Raw genomic sequence first — 15,267 nt, forward strand, 5'->3', positions numbered from 1 at the left:
CAGTGGACAGAACCGATAGTCACCACCATGGTGGAAGATGAACCAAGTTGGGACCCAAATGCTGTTGACTCTCCTCCATCTAAGTATCCCAGGTGGAGATAGATCCTAACCATCATGGGGAGGAAAAGGGGACCAATACTGGGAGAGAAAGAAGGGACTGGAGGAACAGCAGCTGGGAGATGAACTGAGAACATTCACATGGTTCTGCTTGCAAGGGGTTTATGGAGACCATCAGGTGCAAAGTGGGGCAGAACACAGCTGTGATTTTGGGGAGACAGCAAGAAAACGGAGGATTTTGATCACATAGACAACCCCAAACCATAATCACACCTCCATTAACTACAATAATAACTAGAATAATGCACTTAACAACACAGCTATGGGGCGGGCAAACCAGACACAGTGGGGCAGCAGCAGAGGGAAGGAAGCTCAGTTCCACCCTAACAACAAACCCACATGGGATAAGCTCCCCCACATCTCCTACAATAAGGACATCGTGTCCCAAAACCAATTATTACTCTCCCTCCCCCCCCAAAAAAAACCCAGCATCCCGATGACATATATCCGTGATGCTGAACATACACTGTGTAAACCCAAAAACTCATTCCCTCCTTAGCAGCAAATGCTGGAGAAGGACGAGCGTGGCCCCGTGCCGGAGCATGAGCTCATTGCATCGGGGCTGGGAAAAGGTGACGGTATCTCTGTCCCCAGCCTGACCCTGCCTTACAAAGCGGGTCAGTGCCACGGCCACGGACCCTTTATTCTCTCCCAGATCGTTTTGATCCCAACTGATATCAAGAAATAAATGAAGTTTGGAGCTGCTTGCTGAGTTTTTCTGGATATCTGGCAGCCTGGACTGCGGGGCAGAAGCAAACAGCCCCCAAACCACAACACTCTGCACCCTTAGCTTATATTATGACCTTAGCTTATATTATGAGCTTAGCTTATATTATGACCTTAGCTTATAGGTGCAAGGCCAAAGGCTTCCCCCATGCCCGAGCCTGGCTTTGCCCAGCACAAACCAACCTTGCACCCAGCACAGGAGACAAGACGTGGCCGCGTCCTACTTTGTGCAGCAGCAGCAGAACCCAGAGCCGTGCCCCCGGCTTATTTTTAAACCACGGCCCCGTTAACGTGAGCAGGGACACAGGGGACCAGGCCTGGGGACGTTATTTATAGCTGCCATGGAGTGGCACAGCAGCTGCTCTACGCCTTGCATGGCCCCATAGCAAGGGGGGCAGAGCCCACATCTCCTTTGGGGCTCCAGCTTTAGGGGTACAAAAGGGGCCAAGGAAACACCTCCATGGACTCTTGTTCCATCCTCTTGGCAGCACACTTGGGGACCACAAAGCTCCCACCCCATGGGAATGCAAGCAGCCCCACTACCCAACCCCTGCCTTGATCCCAAACCCTTCTGGCCACCAACCCCAAAAGCCTTCGAGCAGAGATCCCTTCCACCAGAGGACGTTCCACGTGGGTTTATTCCATGTAACTACAGGGTCACCGAGTGCACTCCGGGCCCCAGCTCCAGCTCCGCTCTGTCTGTTGTCTTGGACTCCAGCACTGGGTTATTTATTTGCTAAGCAACAACATGACATCTTTCCTGGCACCGCTCGCAGCCTACGAGGCCGATGGTGACGAGCGAGGTCACTGGGGCTGTACGCTCTCAATGAAGGCATTCCTATATCCACCAGCATGGAGAATGCAAAGGGAAATTGCCACATTGCTCCTCATCCAGGCAGGAAACCCCCATAAAGGCTTCAGGTCTTTGGTGTAAAGCAGCAGGGACTGTCCCCAAGCGTTAAAGCAGGAGATCAGCGTGAGCTACGCCTGCTGGGTCCGTCGTATGAGAGCGTATCTGTCTTGGATGGAGTTCAAAGGCGGCCGTGGAAACAAAGCGTTGGCAAACACACCTTGGGAAGGGCTTAGAAAAGGGTTGGGAACCGCCAGGTCACTGCAAAACCCCCACAGTCAACTCAAAGCATTGCTTCCCACCCTGCAGCGCTTCCTATTGGGATCGGCACTGCAAAAACAACGTGTTTTCACCCCAAAATTCATTCTAATACCTTGAAATTAGGAACAAGGGCAGCATCAAGGTCTCACCTCCCCCACCTAAACCCAGATCTTGGGTAGATGTAGGTTGTGTATGTTTTGGCTTCCTCAACATCATCACTGAATGTTCCAGGCTCGTATAGGCCGAGAGCTCATACAGTGCTGCAAAACCAATGTGTTTTCCCCACAAAATTCATTCTGATACCTTGCAATTAGAAACAAGGGCAGCATCAAGGTCTCACCTCCCCCACCTGAGCCCAGATCTTGGGTAGATGTAGGTTGTGTATGTTTTGGCCTCAATATCATCACTGAATGTTCCAGGCTCGTATTAACTGAGCGCTCCAAGTCATATGTACAAGACCCTACACACAGAGAGGGTCAGTGGGGTGGGATCAGTGGGGTGGGATCAGTGGGGTCTTGTGCTGCTCTTTGACTCTCAGTGGGGAAGAACTGGGGGGTCTTCAAGCTAAGAGAGAGCTCAAGGACTGGGATAGAACTGTGGTGAGCTTTGGCCACGCTCAGGGGTCTCCCAAATGCATTCCATGTGGGCATCCATCCCCCTTCCCCATGCATCCACGTGGCCTCAAAGCTGAGCTTACACCCATTTCTTTGCCTTTTTGGTCGTTGCCTTTGGCCATTATTTGCCTTTTTGGTCATTGCCTTTGGCCGTTCAATGTTTTTAACTAAGCTCCCACCAACCTGAACCAGGACGGATGCACAGACTCAATCAAGAGTTGATGGTCTTCAAGATTTTTTCCAACCTGGGTAATTCTAAGAGCTCTCTTTAAATCCCCATGGCCAACCTTAAGAGCCATTTCCCACCTTGAAGTGCTTCCTATTGGGATCCACCTCAAAAAAGCAATGTGTCTTCTCTCTAAAAACCTCATTCTGATACTCATTTCCAGCCCCCAAACGCTCCTAAATCTCATTCCAATATCTGTAGGTTGGAAATGCCACGATGCCTCACCTCCCCACCCAAACAAAAACACCTACCCACCATCTCCCACCTCCCTATTGGGATCCACCTTGCCAAAACCAACATGTTTTTCCCCCAAAATACATCCCAGCACTCGGCAATTAGGAACTGGGACATCCAGGTCAGCGCAACAACGAATCTCCTATCACCAAAGTCATCTTATTTATCACCAAAGTCATCTCATTTATCACCAAAGTCATCTCATTTATCACCAAAATCATCTTATTTCTCACCAAACCCTTCTTGGTGATGACTTTGAGGGGGGGTATAATTCATCAAGGCAGAAGAAACCCACCCAAACCAACCCAAATCCAACCCTCTGCTCCTGGAATCCTATGGATTGAACCCAATGTGAGGGCTGACACTCCCAAATTTTCCCAAAAAAAAGGTCAAATTTATCCATTTTTCCTGCACACAAATGAGTTGGGGAATTCCGATTCCACCATGTTTTTCCTCTGGTAGCGAAGAATGCAGGGAAAGGAGCCGCAAGGGGAAACTGAGTCACAGACAGAGTGGAGCAGCCCGAGGATTATCCCTTTTTTCCTCCTCTTTTATCCCTTTTTTCCTCCTCTTTTATCCCTTGTTTCCTCCTTTTTTAATAGGATATAGGTCAAATATCACAATCAGGATGCGGCCAAACTGCTCCCCAGCAGCAATGAAGACCCAACCCAAAGACAACGCCATCCCCAACCCAATGACAACGCCATCCCCAACCCAAAGACAACAACGCCATCCCCAACCCAAAGAAAGTGCCATCCCCAACCCAAAGACAACAACGCCATCCCCAATCCAAAGAAAGCGCCATCGCCAACCCAAAGACCACGCCATCCCCAACCCAAAGACAACGCCATCCCCAACCCAAAGACAACGCCATCCCCAACCCAAAGACAACAACGCCATCCCCAACCCAAAGACCACATCATCCCCAACCCAAAGACAACATCATCCCCAACCCAAAGACAACATTGCCATCCCCAACCCAAAGACAATAACGCCATCCCCAACCCAAAGACAACAACGCCATCCTCAACCCAAAGACAACAACGCCATCCCAAACTCAAAGACAACAACGCCATCCCCAACCCAATGACAACAACGCCATCCCCAACCCAAAGACAACAACGCCATCCCAAACTCAAAGACAACGCTATCCCCAACCCAAAGACAACAACGCCATCCCCAACCCAAAGAGAACAACGCCATCCCCAACCCAAAGAGAACAACGCCATCCCCAACCCAAAGACAACAATGCCATCCCCAACCCAAAGACAACGCCATCCCCAACCCAAAGACAACAACGCCATCCCCAACCCAAAGACAACAACGCCATCCCCAACCCAAAGACAACAACGCCATCCCCAACCCAAAGAGAACGCCATCCCCAACCCAAAGACAACGCCATCCCCAACCCAAAGACAACGCCATCCCCAACCAAAAGACAACAACGCCATCCCCAACCCAAAGACAACAACGCCATCCCCAACCCAAAGACAACAACGCCATCCTCAACCCAATGACAACACCATCCCCAATCCAAAGACAACGCCATCCCCAACCCAAAGACAACAACGCCATCCCCAACCCAAAGACAACAACGCCATCCCCAACCCAAAGACAACGCCATCCCCACCCAAAGACAACGCCATCCCCACCCAAAGACAACACCATCCCCACCCAAAGACAACAACGCCATCCCCAACCCAAAGACAACGCCATCCCCAACCCAAAGACAACGCCATCCCCAACCTCCTATGGCCACAGATGGGGACGATTCCCAAACACATCTACACCCCTATCACTGTTGTGGTTCTCTCAAGAGAAGGGGGTGCAAAATTAGGGATTAAAATGGAAAAGGAGGAAAAATAACCCAAAATGTGGGGAAACGGGAGGGATGTGGAGGTGGGATGAAGGTGATTTGGGATGAAAATGACTCTTTTTAGTCTGGTGAGCACTGGATGTTGAACAGACCCACATGTGAACCAGTTTGACGCAGGGAATTGGTTGGAAATCCAGACCTGGGAACCCCATGTCACCCCACATTAACACAGCGATCCCAAAGCAGGTTGTCCCAATGCTGGGAACCCCATGTCACCCCACATTAACACAGCAACCCCAAAGCAGCCTGTCCCAATGCTGGGAACCCCATTTCACCCCACAACACCACAGTGATCCCAAAGCAGCCTGTCCCAATGCTGGGAACCCCATGTCACCCCACATTAACACAGCAACGTCGCAAAGCAGGTGTCCCAATGCTGGAACCCCATTTCACCCGCCCAATTAACAAGATCCCAAAGCAGGCCTGTCCTAATGCTGGGAATCCACTTCACCCACATTACAGCACAGCAACCGCAAGCAAGGTTGTCCGCATGCATGGGAACCCCAATGTTCACCCACATTAACACAGCAGCACAAAGCAGCCTGGTCCAATGCTGTGGAACCCCATTTCACCCCACATTAACACAGGATCCCAAACAGTTCTGTCCAATGCCTGGGAACACCCATTTCACACTTAACACCAGCAACCCAAAGCAGGTGTGTGAGATGCTGGAACCCCTGTACTCACATTAACACAGATCCCAGAAGCAAGCTGTCCAATGCTGGGAACCCATGTCAAGATTACATTAACACAGTGATCCCAAAAAGCACTGTGCCAATGCTGGGAACCCCATTTCACCCCAACAACACCCAGTGATCCCAAAGCAGCCTGTCCAATGCTGGGAACACCATGGTCACCCCACATTAAACGATCCAAAGCAGGTTGTCCAATGCTGGAACCCATGTACCCCAAATTAACACAGCGATCCCAAAGCATCCTGTCCAATGCTGGGAACCCATGTCACCCCACATTAACACAGCGATCCCAAAGCTGGGTTTGGTCGCAGCTGCTGGAACCCATGTCACCCCACCTTAACACAGCACCCAAAGCAGGTTGTCCGCATGCTGGGAACCCGATTTCACCACATTAACATAAAAAACAGATCCCAAGCACCTGTCCAATGCTGGGAACCCCAATGTCACCCCACATTAACACAGCAACCCAAAGCAGGTTGTCCAATTGGACCCCATTTACCAATTAACACAGAGCCAAAGCAAGCCTGTCAATGGCTGGGAACCCTCCCCCCCCCAGCCCCAAATCCCCCCCGGCTGCTTCCTCATCACTCACCTCTGGGGACACAATGGGGACAAGGGAGAGCCCAGAACAAAGATCAACATGCAGCGACCACGGCTCCAACCGCCCTGTTCCAACCTCTGCTGATATGGGGAGGAAACCCCCCGGGGCTGGGGCTGATAAAGGGTCCCGGTCCCGTGATGCAGGGGGTGTGAAGGGAGTTGCAAATGGAGACAGGAGATAAGGGCTTGGGATTGGGATCTGAGAGCAACTCAGACCCAGAGGAGGGAGGGGAGTGTATAGAGCATCCCCATTTCCCTACAGGAAAGCAATGTCTGAAACTATTTATTGCCCAAAGTGCTTTGAGTTTAGCCCAAAAAGAGCCCAAACGAAGCCTAAAAAGAGCCCAAACTGAGCCCGAATAGAGCCCAATCTCAGCACAAACTGAGCCCAAACTGAGCCCAAAAGGAGCCCAATCTCAGCCCAAACTGAGCCCAAAAAGAGCCCAAACTCAGCCCAAAAAGCTCCATGCCCTAAAGCTCCATGCCCTAAGGCTCCATGCCCTATAACTCCATGCCTGGCTGCCCTAAGGCTCCATGCCTGGCTGCCCCATGTTCTCATTCTTCAATCACCTTCCCCCTCTCTGAGTTAATTTTCCACCCGGAGGCACCAAGAGGCACCTTCCAGCCAGGAGTTCATTAACGAGGCCCCAATCAGCTCTAACATTCCCTGGGCCCTTCTCACGACCACCATTACATCAGAACTGACATTTCTGAGCATTCCTGGAGCAAAATTCATTGCAACTTTTCCCATCCCCGGACACCGATAATCCAGATGATGCCAAAATCGACTTCTTTTGAAGAGAAATATCACGAGATCGTAGCACCTCTGACAAGACATTGGGATACCCCAAAAGCACACACAGCAGCATTGCTCATGGACAACCAAGAGCCATTGGAGTGGGATGTTCCAATGGGGCCAATGATGGATGATACAGATGCTCAACCCAACCAGGTGCAGGTTGGTGGTATTTTGGCCCCAGAGATACCCAAAAACAGCCCCAGAGATACTCGATATCAGCCCCAGAGATACTCGATATCAGCCCCGGAGATACTCGATATCAGCCCCGGAGATACTCGATATCAGCCCCAGAGATACCCGCTATCAGCCCCAGAGATACTCGATATCAGCCCCAGAGATACCCGCTATCAGCCCCACAGATACCCGCTATCAGCCCCAGAGATACTCGATATCAGCCCCAGAGATACTCGATATCAGCCCCAGAGATACCCGCTATCAGCCCCAGAGATACTCAATATCAGCCCCAGAGATACCCGCTGTCAGCCCCAGAGATACTCAAAATCAGCCCCAGAGATACTCGATATCAGCCCCGGAGATACTCGATATCAGCCCCGGAGATACTCGATATCAGCCCCAGAGATACTTGATATCAGCCCCAGAGATACCCGCTATCAGCCCCAGAGATACTCAATATCAGCCCCAGAGATCCCCGCTATCAGCTCCAGAGATACCCACTATCAGCCCCAGAGATACCCGATATCAGCCCCGGAGATACTCGATATCAGCCCCGGAGATACTCGATATCAGCCCCACAGATACCCGCTATCAGCCCCAAAGATACCAGCTATCAGCCCCAGAGATACCCGATATCAGCCCCAGAGATACCCGATGTCAGCCCCACAGATACCTGCTATCAGCCCCAGAGATACTCGATATCAGCCCCAGAGATACTCGATATCAGCCCCAGAGATACTCAATATCAGCCCCAGAGATACCCGATATCAGCACCACAGATACTCAATATCAGCCCCTGAGATACCCGCTATCAGCCCCAGAGATACTCGGTATCAGCCCCACAGTTACCCACTATCAGCCCCAGATACTCGATATCATCAGCCCCAGAGATACCCGATAAAACCATCCCATTGCAGCTCCATTTGCCCAAATTCTCAACATTTTGAGGCAAAAACCACCCCATTGCAGCTCAGTTTGCCCAAATTCTCAACATCTCATGGCAAAAACCACCCCATTGCAGCTCAATTTGCCCAATTCTCAACATTTCATGGCCAAAACCACATCTCTAAACCACACAAGGAAAGAACCATCACAAACCAGAGCTGGGCAACCTCAACCAAGCCAACCAAACCAATGGAACCCCAACCACAGCCACGCAAGAGATGCCCCCGCCGCAAGGCAGAACCCAACGGGACTCACCGGCCACACATCTCCCACCCCATTGCAGCTCAATTTGCCCAAATTCTCAACATCTTGAGGCAAAAACCACCCCATTGCAGATCAATTTGCCCAATTCTCAACATCCTATGGGAAAAACCACCCCAAATTCTCAACATCTCATGGCAAAAACCACCCCATTGCAGCTCAGCTTGCCCAAATTCTCAACATCTCATGGCAAAACCACCCCATTGCAGCTCAATTTGCCCAAATTCTCAACATCTCATGGCAAAAACCACCCCAATTCTCAACACCTCATGGCAAAACTCACATCTCTAAACTACACAAGGAAAGAACCATCACAAACCAAAGCTGAGCAACCTCAACCAAACCAACCAACCCAATGGCAGCCCCAACCAAACCAACCCAACCAATGGCAGCCCCAACCATGGCCAACCAAACCAATCCAACCAATGGCAGCCCCAACCATGGCCAACCAAACCAACCAACCCAATGGAACCCCAACCATGGCCAACCAACCCAATGGCAACCCCAACCATGGCCAACCAAATCAACCCAACCAATAGCAGCCCCAACAATGGCCAACCAAACCAACCAACCCAATGGAACCCCAACCAAACCAACCAAAGAAACCAACCCAATGGAACCCAAACCAACCAAGCCAACCAACCCAATGGAACCCCAACCAAACCAACCAAGCCAACCCAACCAATGGCAGCCCCAACCATGGCCAACCAAACCAACCCAACCAAACCAACCCAACCAATGGCAGCCCCAACCAAACCAACCAAGCCAACCCAAACAATGGCAACCCCAACCATGACCAACCAAACCAACCCAACCAATGGCAGCCCCAACCAAACCAACCAAGCCAACCAACCCAATGGCAACCCCAACCATGGTCAACCAACCCAATGCAGCCCCAACCAAACCAACCAACCCAACCCAACCAATGGCAGCCCCAACCCCGGCCATACAAGAGCTGCCACCACCCCACATAGAACCCAATGGGACTCACCGGCCACGTCTCCGGCTTCCAGGCCGACGTCCGGCTCTTGACTGGACAGAGGGGAGAAGAAACCAGGCTCCTGTTGGAGGGGACACAGCTCGGTGCTGGAAGGTCCCTTGGTGTCTCTGCTCATTGCCACCAACTCATCGGAATCATAGAAAGCAGCTTCATCCAGCTCCGGCCCCAATTCCACTGATGTCCCAGCTGGATCCAGAGGCGTTTTAGCATCTCTCACATTGGTGGCCCTTCCTTCTTCGCTTTGGGGGCGATCAGGGGGGGCACAACTCTCTTTGCTTGGCTCTAATGGCACCAGCTGGGCCCTGCTCCCATCTCCTTGGTGCTCTGATAACGCAGGGGCAGCTCCTTCCATCCCTTGTTTCACTTGGGATAAAACACCGCGAGGGTGGAGAGGCAGGAAAAATCTGTGAGAAACAGGGATAAGAGATTGGGGGAGTGAGAGGAGCAGAGCTTCATCGAGGTGATAAAAGCACTGAGCAGCTCCTGAAGACCCTGCAGGCTCCATCCGAGCTGTGGTTCCCATTGCTGCCCCCTGCTCAGCCCGTATCTGCTCAGCCCAAGTCATTCTCTCACCCTTCAAAGCAATGGGTCAGATCCCAGCTCCCATCACTGGGGGTGATGCAAGCACCCTATAGCCCCATAGACACCCTGTGGCCCCATAGACACCCTGTGGCCCCATAGACACCCCATAGCCCCATAGACACCCCATAGCCCCATAGACAGCCTACAGCCTCATAGACACCCCATAGCCCCATAGACACCCTATAGCCCCATAGACGCCCCATAGAAACCCCATAGCCCCATAGACACCTTATAGCCCCATAGACACCCTGTAGCCCCATAGACACCCTGTTGCCCCATAGACAACCTATAGCCCCATAGACACCCCATAGCCCTATAGACACCCCATAGCCCCATAGACACCTTATAGCCCCATAGACATCCTGTAGCCCCATAGACACCCTGTTGCCCCATAGACACCTTATAGCCCCATAGACACCCTGTAGCCCCATAGACACCCTGCAGCCCCATAGACACCCTGTTGCTCCATAGACGCCCCACAGACACCCCATAGCCCCATAGACACCTTATAGCCTCATAGACACCTTATAGCCCCATAGACAACCTGTTGCCCCATAGACACCCTATAGCCCCATAGACGCCCCACAGACACCCCATAGCCCCATAGACACCCCATAGCCCCATAGACACCCTATAGCCTCATAGACAGACACTCCATAGCCCCATAGACTAATGCACTGCCCCCAAGTGTGGGTACATCCCCCATTCAAACCAATGGGGGTCCATCCCCCATTCAAACCAATGGGGGTCCGTTCCCCATTCAAACCAATGGGGGTCCGTCCCCCATTCAAACCAATGGGAGTCCGTCCCCCATTCAAACCAATGGGGGTCCATCCCCATTCAAACCAATGGGGGTACATCCCCCATTCAAACCAATGCACACCCCCTAGCCCCATAGACACCCCATAGCCCCATAGACAGACACTCCATAGCCCCATAGACACCCCATAGCCCCATAGATACCCTATAGCCCCATAGACACCCCATAGCCCCACAGACAGACACCCCATAGCCCCATAGACCAATGCACTGCCCCCAAGTGTAGGTACATCCCCATTAAAACCAATGGGGGTACATCCCCCATTAAAACCAGTGCACACCCCATAACCCCATAGACACCCTATAGCCCCATAGACAGACACTCCATAGCCCCATAGACTAATGCACTGCCCCCAAGTGTGGGTACATCCCCCATTCAAACCAACGCACACCCCATAGCCCCATAGACACCTTATAGCCCCATAGACACCCTGTTGCCCCATAGACACCCTGTTGCCCCATAGACGCCCCACAGACACCCTATAGCCCCATAGACACCCTATAGCCCCATAGACAGACACTCCATAACCCCACAGACCAATGCACTGCCCCCAAGTGTGGGTACATCCCCATTCAAACCAATGGGGGTACATCCCCCATTCAAACCAATGCACACCCCATAGCCCCATAGACAGACACTCCATAGCCCCATAGACACCCCACAGCCCCATAGACAGACACTCCATAACCGCATAGACCAATGCACTGCCCCCAAGTGTGGGTACATCCCCATTCAAACCAATGGGGGTCCATCCCCATTCAAACCAATGGGGGTCCATCCCCATTCAAACCAATGGGGGTACATCCCCATTCAAACCAATGGGGGTCCATCTCCCATTCAAACCAATGGGGGTCCATCCCCATTCAAACCAATGGGGGTCCATCCCCCATTCAAACCAATGGGGGTCCATCCCCATTCAATCCAATGGGGGTCCGTCCCCCATTCAAACCAATGGGGGTCCGTCCCCCATTCAAACCAATGGGGGTCCGTCCCCCATTCAAACCAATGGGGGTACATCCCCCATTCAAACCAATGCACACCCCATAGCCCCATAGGAACCCTATAGCCCCATAGACAGACACTCCATCGCCCCATAGGCCAATGCACTGCCCCCAAGTGTGGGTACATCCCCCATTCAAACCAATGCACTCCCCATAGCCCCATAGACACCCCATAGCCCCATAGACAGACACCCCATAGCCCCATAGACAGACACTCCATAGCCCCATAGGCCAATGCATTGCCCCCAACCCTACTGTGCATTGCAAGCACAAGGAGCTGGGAAGGGGGGAAGGGGGTGGATGAGAATCACCTGGAGGAAGGGAGACCTATGTCTGCCAATGGGGGAAGAAGAAAGTGGAGTTAAAACGCGGCTTATCAGCTGGATAAAGGCGGAGGGGGGGGAGCCAAGGAGCTAAATTTACACAAGGAGAAGGCAGGGGAGACTATAAATACCTTCAAGGTAACAATGCAAATGAAGGGAGGGAATTGGTGGAGCTGTTATCAGCGCTGGAGCCTGAGGCCGTGGGAGGAGAGAGAGCAGAGGCACCATGACCCCAAAACCATCTTTTTTTCCTCTTAAAAAGCCACTTTGCTGCCTTCAGCCCATTGGGGAGCTCAACCCACCCCAACTAGACTTCAAAAAGCCTGAAAGCACCCCAAAAAACACCCCAAAAACCCTAAAAACACCCAAAAAACCCCCCCAAAACCCTCAAAATACCCCAAAAACACCACCAAAACCCTAAAAACACCCCAAAAAACACCTCAAAAACCCTAAAAGCACCCCAAAAACACCCGAAAAACCCTAAAAACACCCCAAAAACACCCCCAAAACCCTAAAATTGCCCCAAAAACACCCGAAAAACCCTAAAAACACCTGAAATAACACCCCAATAAGCACCCCAAAAATCCTAAAAGCACCTCAAAAACCCTAAAAACACCCCAAAAACCATAAAAACACCTCAAAATACACCCCCAAAACCCTAAAAGCACCCAACGGGACCCCCAAGCACCCACTGGGACCCCCAAGCACCCAGTGGGACCCCCAAGCACCCACTGGGACCCCCAAGTACCCAGTGGGATCCCCAAGCACCCAACGGGACCCCCAAGCACCCAATGGGACCCCCAAGCACCCAACGGGACCCCCAAGCACCCAATGGGACCCCCAAGCACCCAACGGGACCCCCAAGCACACAATGGGACCCCCAAGCACCCAGTGGGACCCCCAAGCACACAATGGGACTCCCAAGCACCCAGTGGGACCCCAAGCACCCAATGGGACCCCCAAGCACCCAATAGGACCCCCAAGCACACAATAGGACCCCCAAGCACCCAGTGGGACCCCCAAGCACACAATAGGACCCCAAGCACCCAATGGGACCCCCAAGCACCCAATAGGACCCCAAGCACCCAATGGGACCCCCAAGCACACAATAGGACCCCCAAGCACCCAGTGGGACCCCCAAGCACCCAATAGGACCCCCAAGCACACAATGCGACCCCCAAGCACACAATAGGATCCCCAAGCACCCAACGGGACCCCCAAGCACACAATGAGACCCCAAGCACCCAACGGGACCCCCAAGCACACAATGCGACCCCCAGGCAGGACCCCCTCCCCCCCACCAACACACCCCCACCTCTGCAGCCCCATAGGGAAAGGCAGTGGATTCCTCCATCCTAAACCCCCCCCTATGCGAGACTTTGGGGTCCACTCCACCCCCCCACTCAACCATTAACCCAACCACCGACCCAAGCTTTAAAAAACCCCAAATCCCGACAATTTTAAGCTCTAAAAAGAGGCAAAAAACCCCCCAAAGTTGGCTCACCACGACCCCCAGCTCCCGTTCACGGCGAAGGACGGAGCAGCACTGGCGCAATCCCTTCCTTTCCCCCCCCCCCCACCCCAAACCCAACCCAACCCACCGCCCCATGGCCACGCAAAGGCCCCACGGCCATTACAAAGGCGGAGCCGGCCCAATTTAAATGCTAAAAGTGTTAAGTGGGGACAATTGCTTTCTTCCCCGGCTGCTGAGGATGGGAGAATGGCCCACCACAACGTCTCAATAGGTCAGACGGCTCTTGGTGACGCTCAGAACCCTTTTATAGGGGGGGTTTTAGGGTTTTTTATGAGGTTAAGGGCACCTTTTGAAGGGGGAAGGGGGGTCTTTTAGGGTCTTTGAGCCCCTTTTATAAGGGTTGAGAAGGGGGGTCTTTGATGAGGTGAAGGGTTGAACGCACCCAAAGGCGCCGGTTGGGTTTTCCCAACAAAGCAATTCCTCATCGCGGCACTTAAAGATCATTTTCACCTTTGGGAAACAATTCTTTCCAAGGTAGAAATGCGTAAAGATGGAGGATTGTAATGCAATTCGATCCAAGAGGTGTTTGGAGGCAGCTCTTAAAAGCTTCATAACGATCACGATGCTGTTTTTTATGGGGTTGGGATTGAGATCCATCGATGGTTTCCTTTCCAGAGCGACGAGAGTCTTCAGAGCAGTTGGGTTGGGTTGGAAATGGGATCCCAAAGGATTTCGTTCCATGGAGAAATCAAGCAGATTCCCCTTAATGAAGCCACATTGAGGATATCATTGAGTTAGGATGGCATTGAGTTGGGACGGCGTTGAGTTGGGACGGCGCTGAGTTGGGACGGCATTGAGTTGGAACGGCACTGAGTTGGGATGGCACTGAGTTGGGATGGCACTGAGTTGGAACGGCATTGAATTGGGACGGCACTGAGTTGGGACGGCGTTGAGTTGGGACGGCATTGAGTTGGGATGGCACTGAGTTGGGACGGCGCGTTGTAGATTGGGGAATGGCACTAGAGTTGTGAGGCCACGGCGTTGGAGGTTGGGATGGCCACATGAGATTGGAGCGGCGTAGAAGTCTCGGGGGAACGGAGCGGAATCACTGAAGTTGGGGACGGCGACCTGAGTTGGGAACGGCAAGTTGAGAAAGTTGGGAATGGCACTGGGAAGTTGGCGGCATTGAGGATTGGGATGGCACTGGAGTTGGGACGCAGAATGTAGGAAGATTGGGATCGGCAACTGAGTTGGGAACGGCCTGAGGTTTGGGACGCGCGTTGAGCTTGGGATTGGAGTTATGGGATACGGCATTGATTGAACGGCAAACCGAGTTGGGAACGTGTTGAGTTGGGACGGTGTTGAGTTGGGACGGCATTGAGTCGGGATTGGCTGTGGGGTATCGCATTAAGTTGTTCGCGACACGATTGAGTTGGGACAGGATGAAGGTTGGGGATTGAGTTGGGAAACGGCGTTGCAGTTAGGGACGGTGTTGAGTTGGGGATGTACCGCGTTGAGTCATTGGGGCGGCCATTCGAGGATAGTTGGGGATTGACTTGGGACGACTATGCATTGAGTTGGGACGAGCGACAGTCCAATTGAGTTGGGGACTTTGAGTTGGGAAACGGTAAATCAATTCGAGGACGGTGATGTTTGCAGTAGGAGAACGGCAGACATTGAGTTGGGATT

At 52.5% G+C, this 15,267-nt stretch overlaps 1 protein-coding gene across 4 annotated transcripts in view; it reads right to left on the reverse strand.

The window, feature by feature from the left end:
* WIZ (WIZ zinc finger) overlaps positions 1 to 9,898 on the reverse strand; it is a 55,483-nt gene extending 45,585 nt beyond the window's left edge. For 3 of the 4 annotated variants that reach the window (XM_032441565.1, XM_032441567.1, XM_032441566.1), the window contains exon 1: positions 9,370 to 9,806. In XM_032441565.1, coding sequence (XP_032297456.1) covers positions 9,370 to 9,730 — 361 coding nt within the window. In that variant the 5' untranslated portion in view covers positions 9,731 to 9,806. Of the gene's footprint in view, positions 1 to 9,369 lie in introns of all 4 variants that reach the window. The other variant, XM_032441564.1, reaches the window with a different exon arrangement.
* Between the last annotated feature and the right edge of the window lie 5,369 nt (positions 9,899 to 15,267).

This window comes from Coturnix japonica, unplaced genomic scaffold (genome assembly GCF_001577835.2).
Source record: "Coturnix japonica isolate 7356 unplaced genomic scaffold, Coturnix japonica 2.1 Scaffold494, whole genome shotgun sequence".
NCBI lineage: Eukaryota > Metazoa > Chordata > Aves > Galliformes > Phasianidae > Coturnix > Coturnix japonica.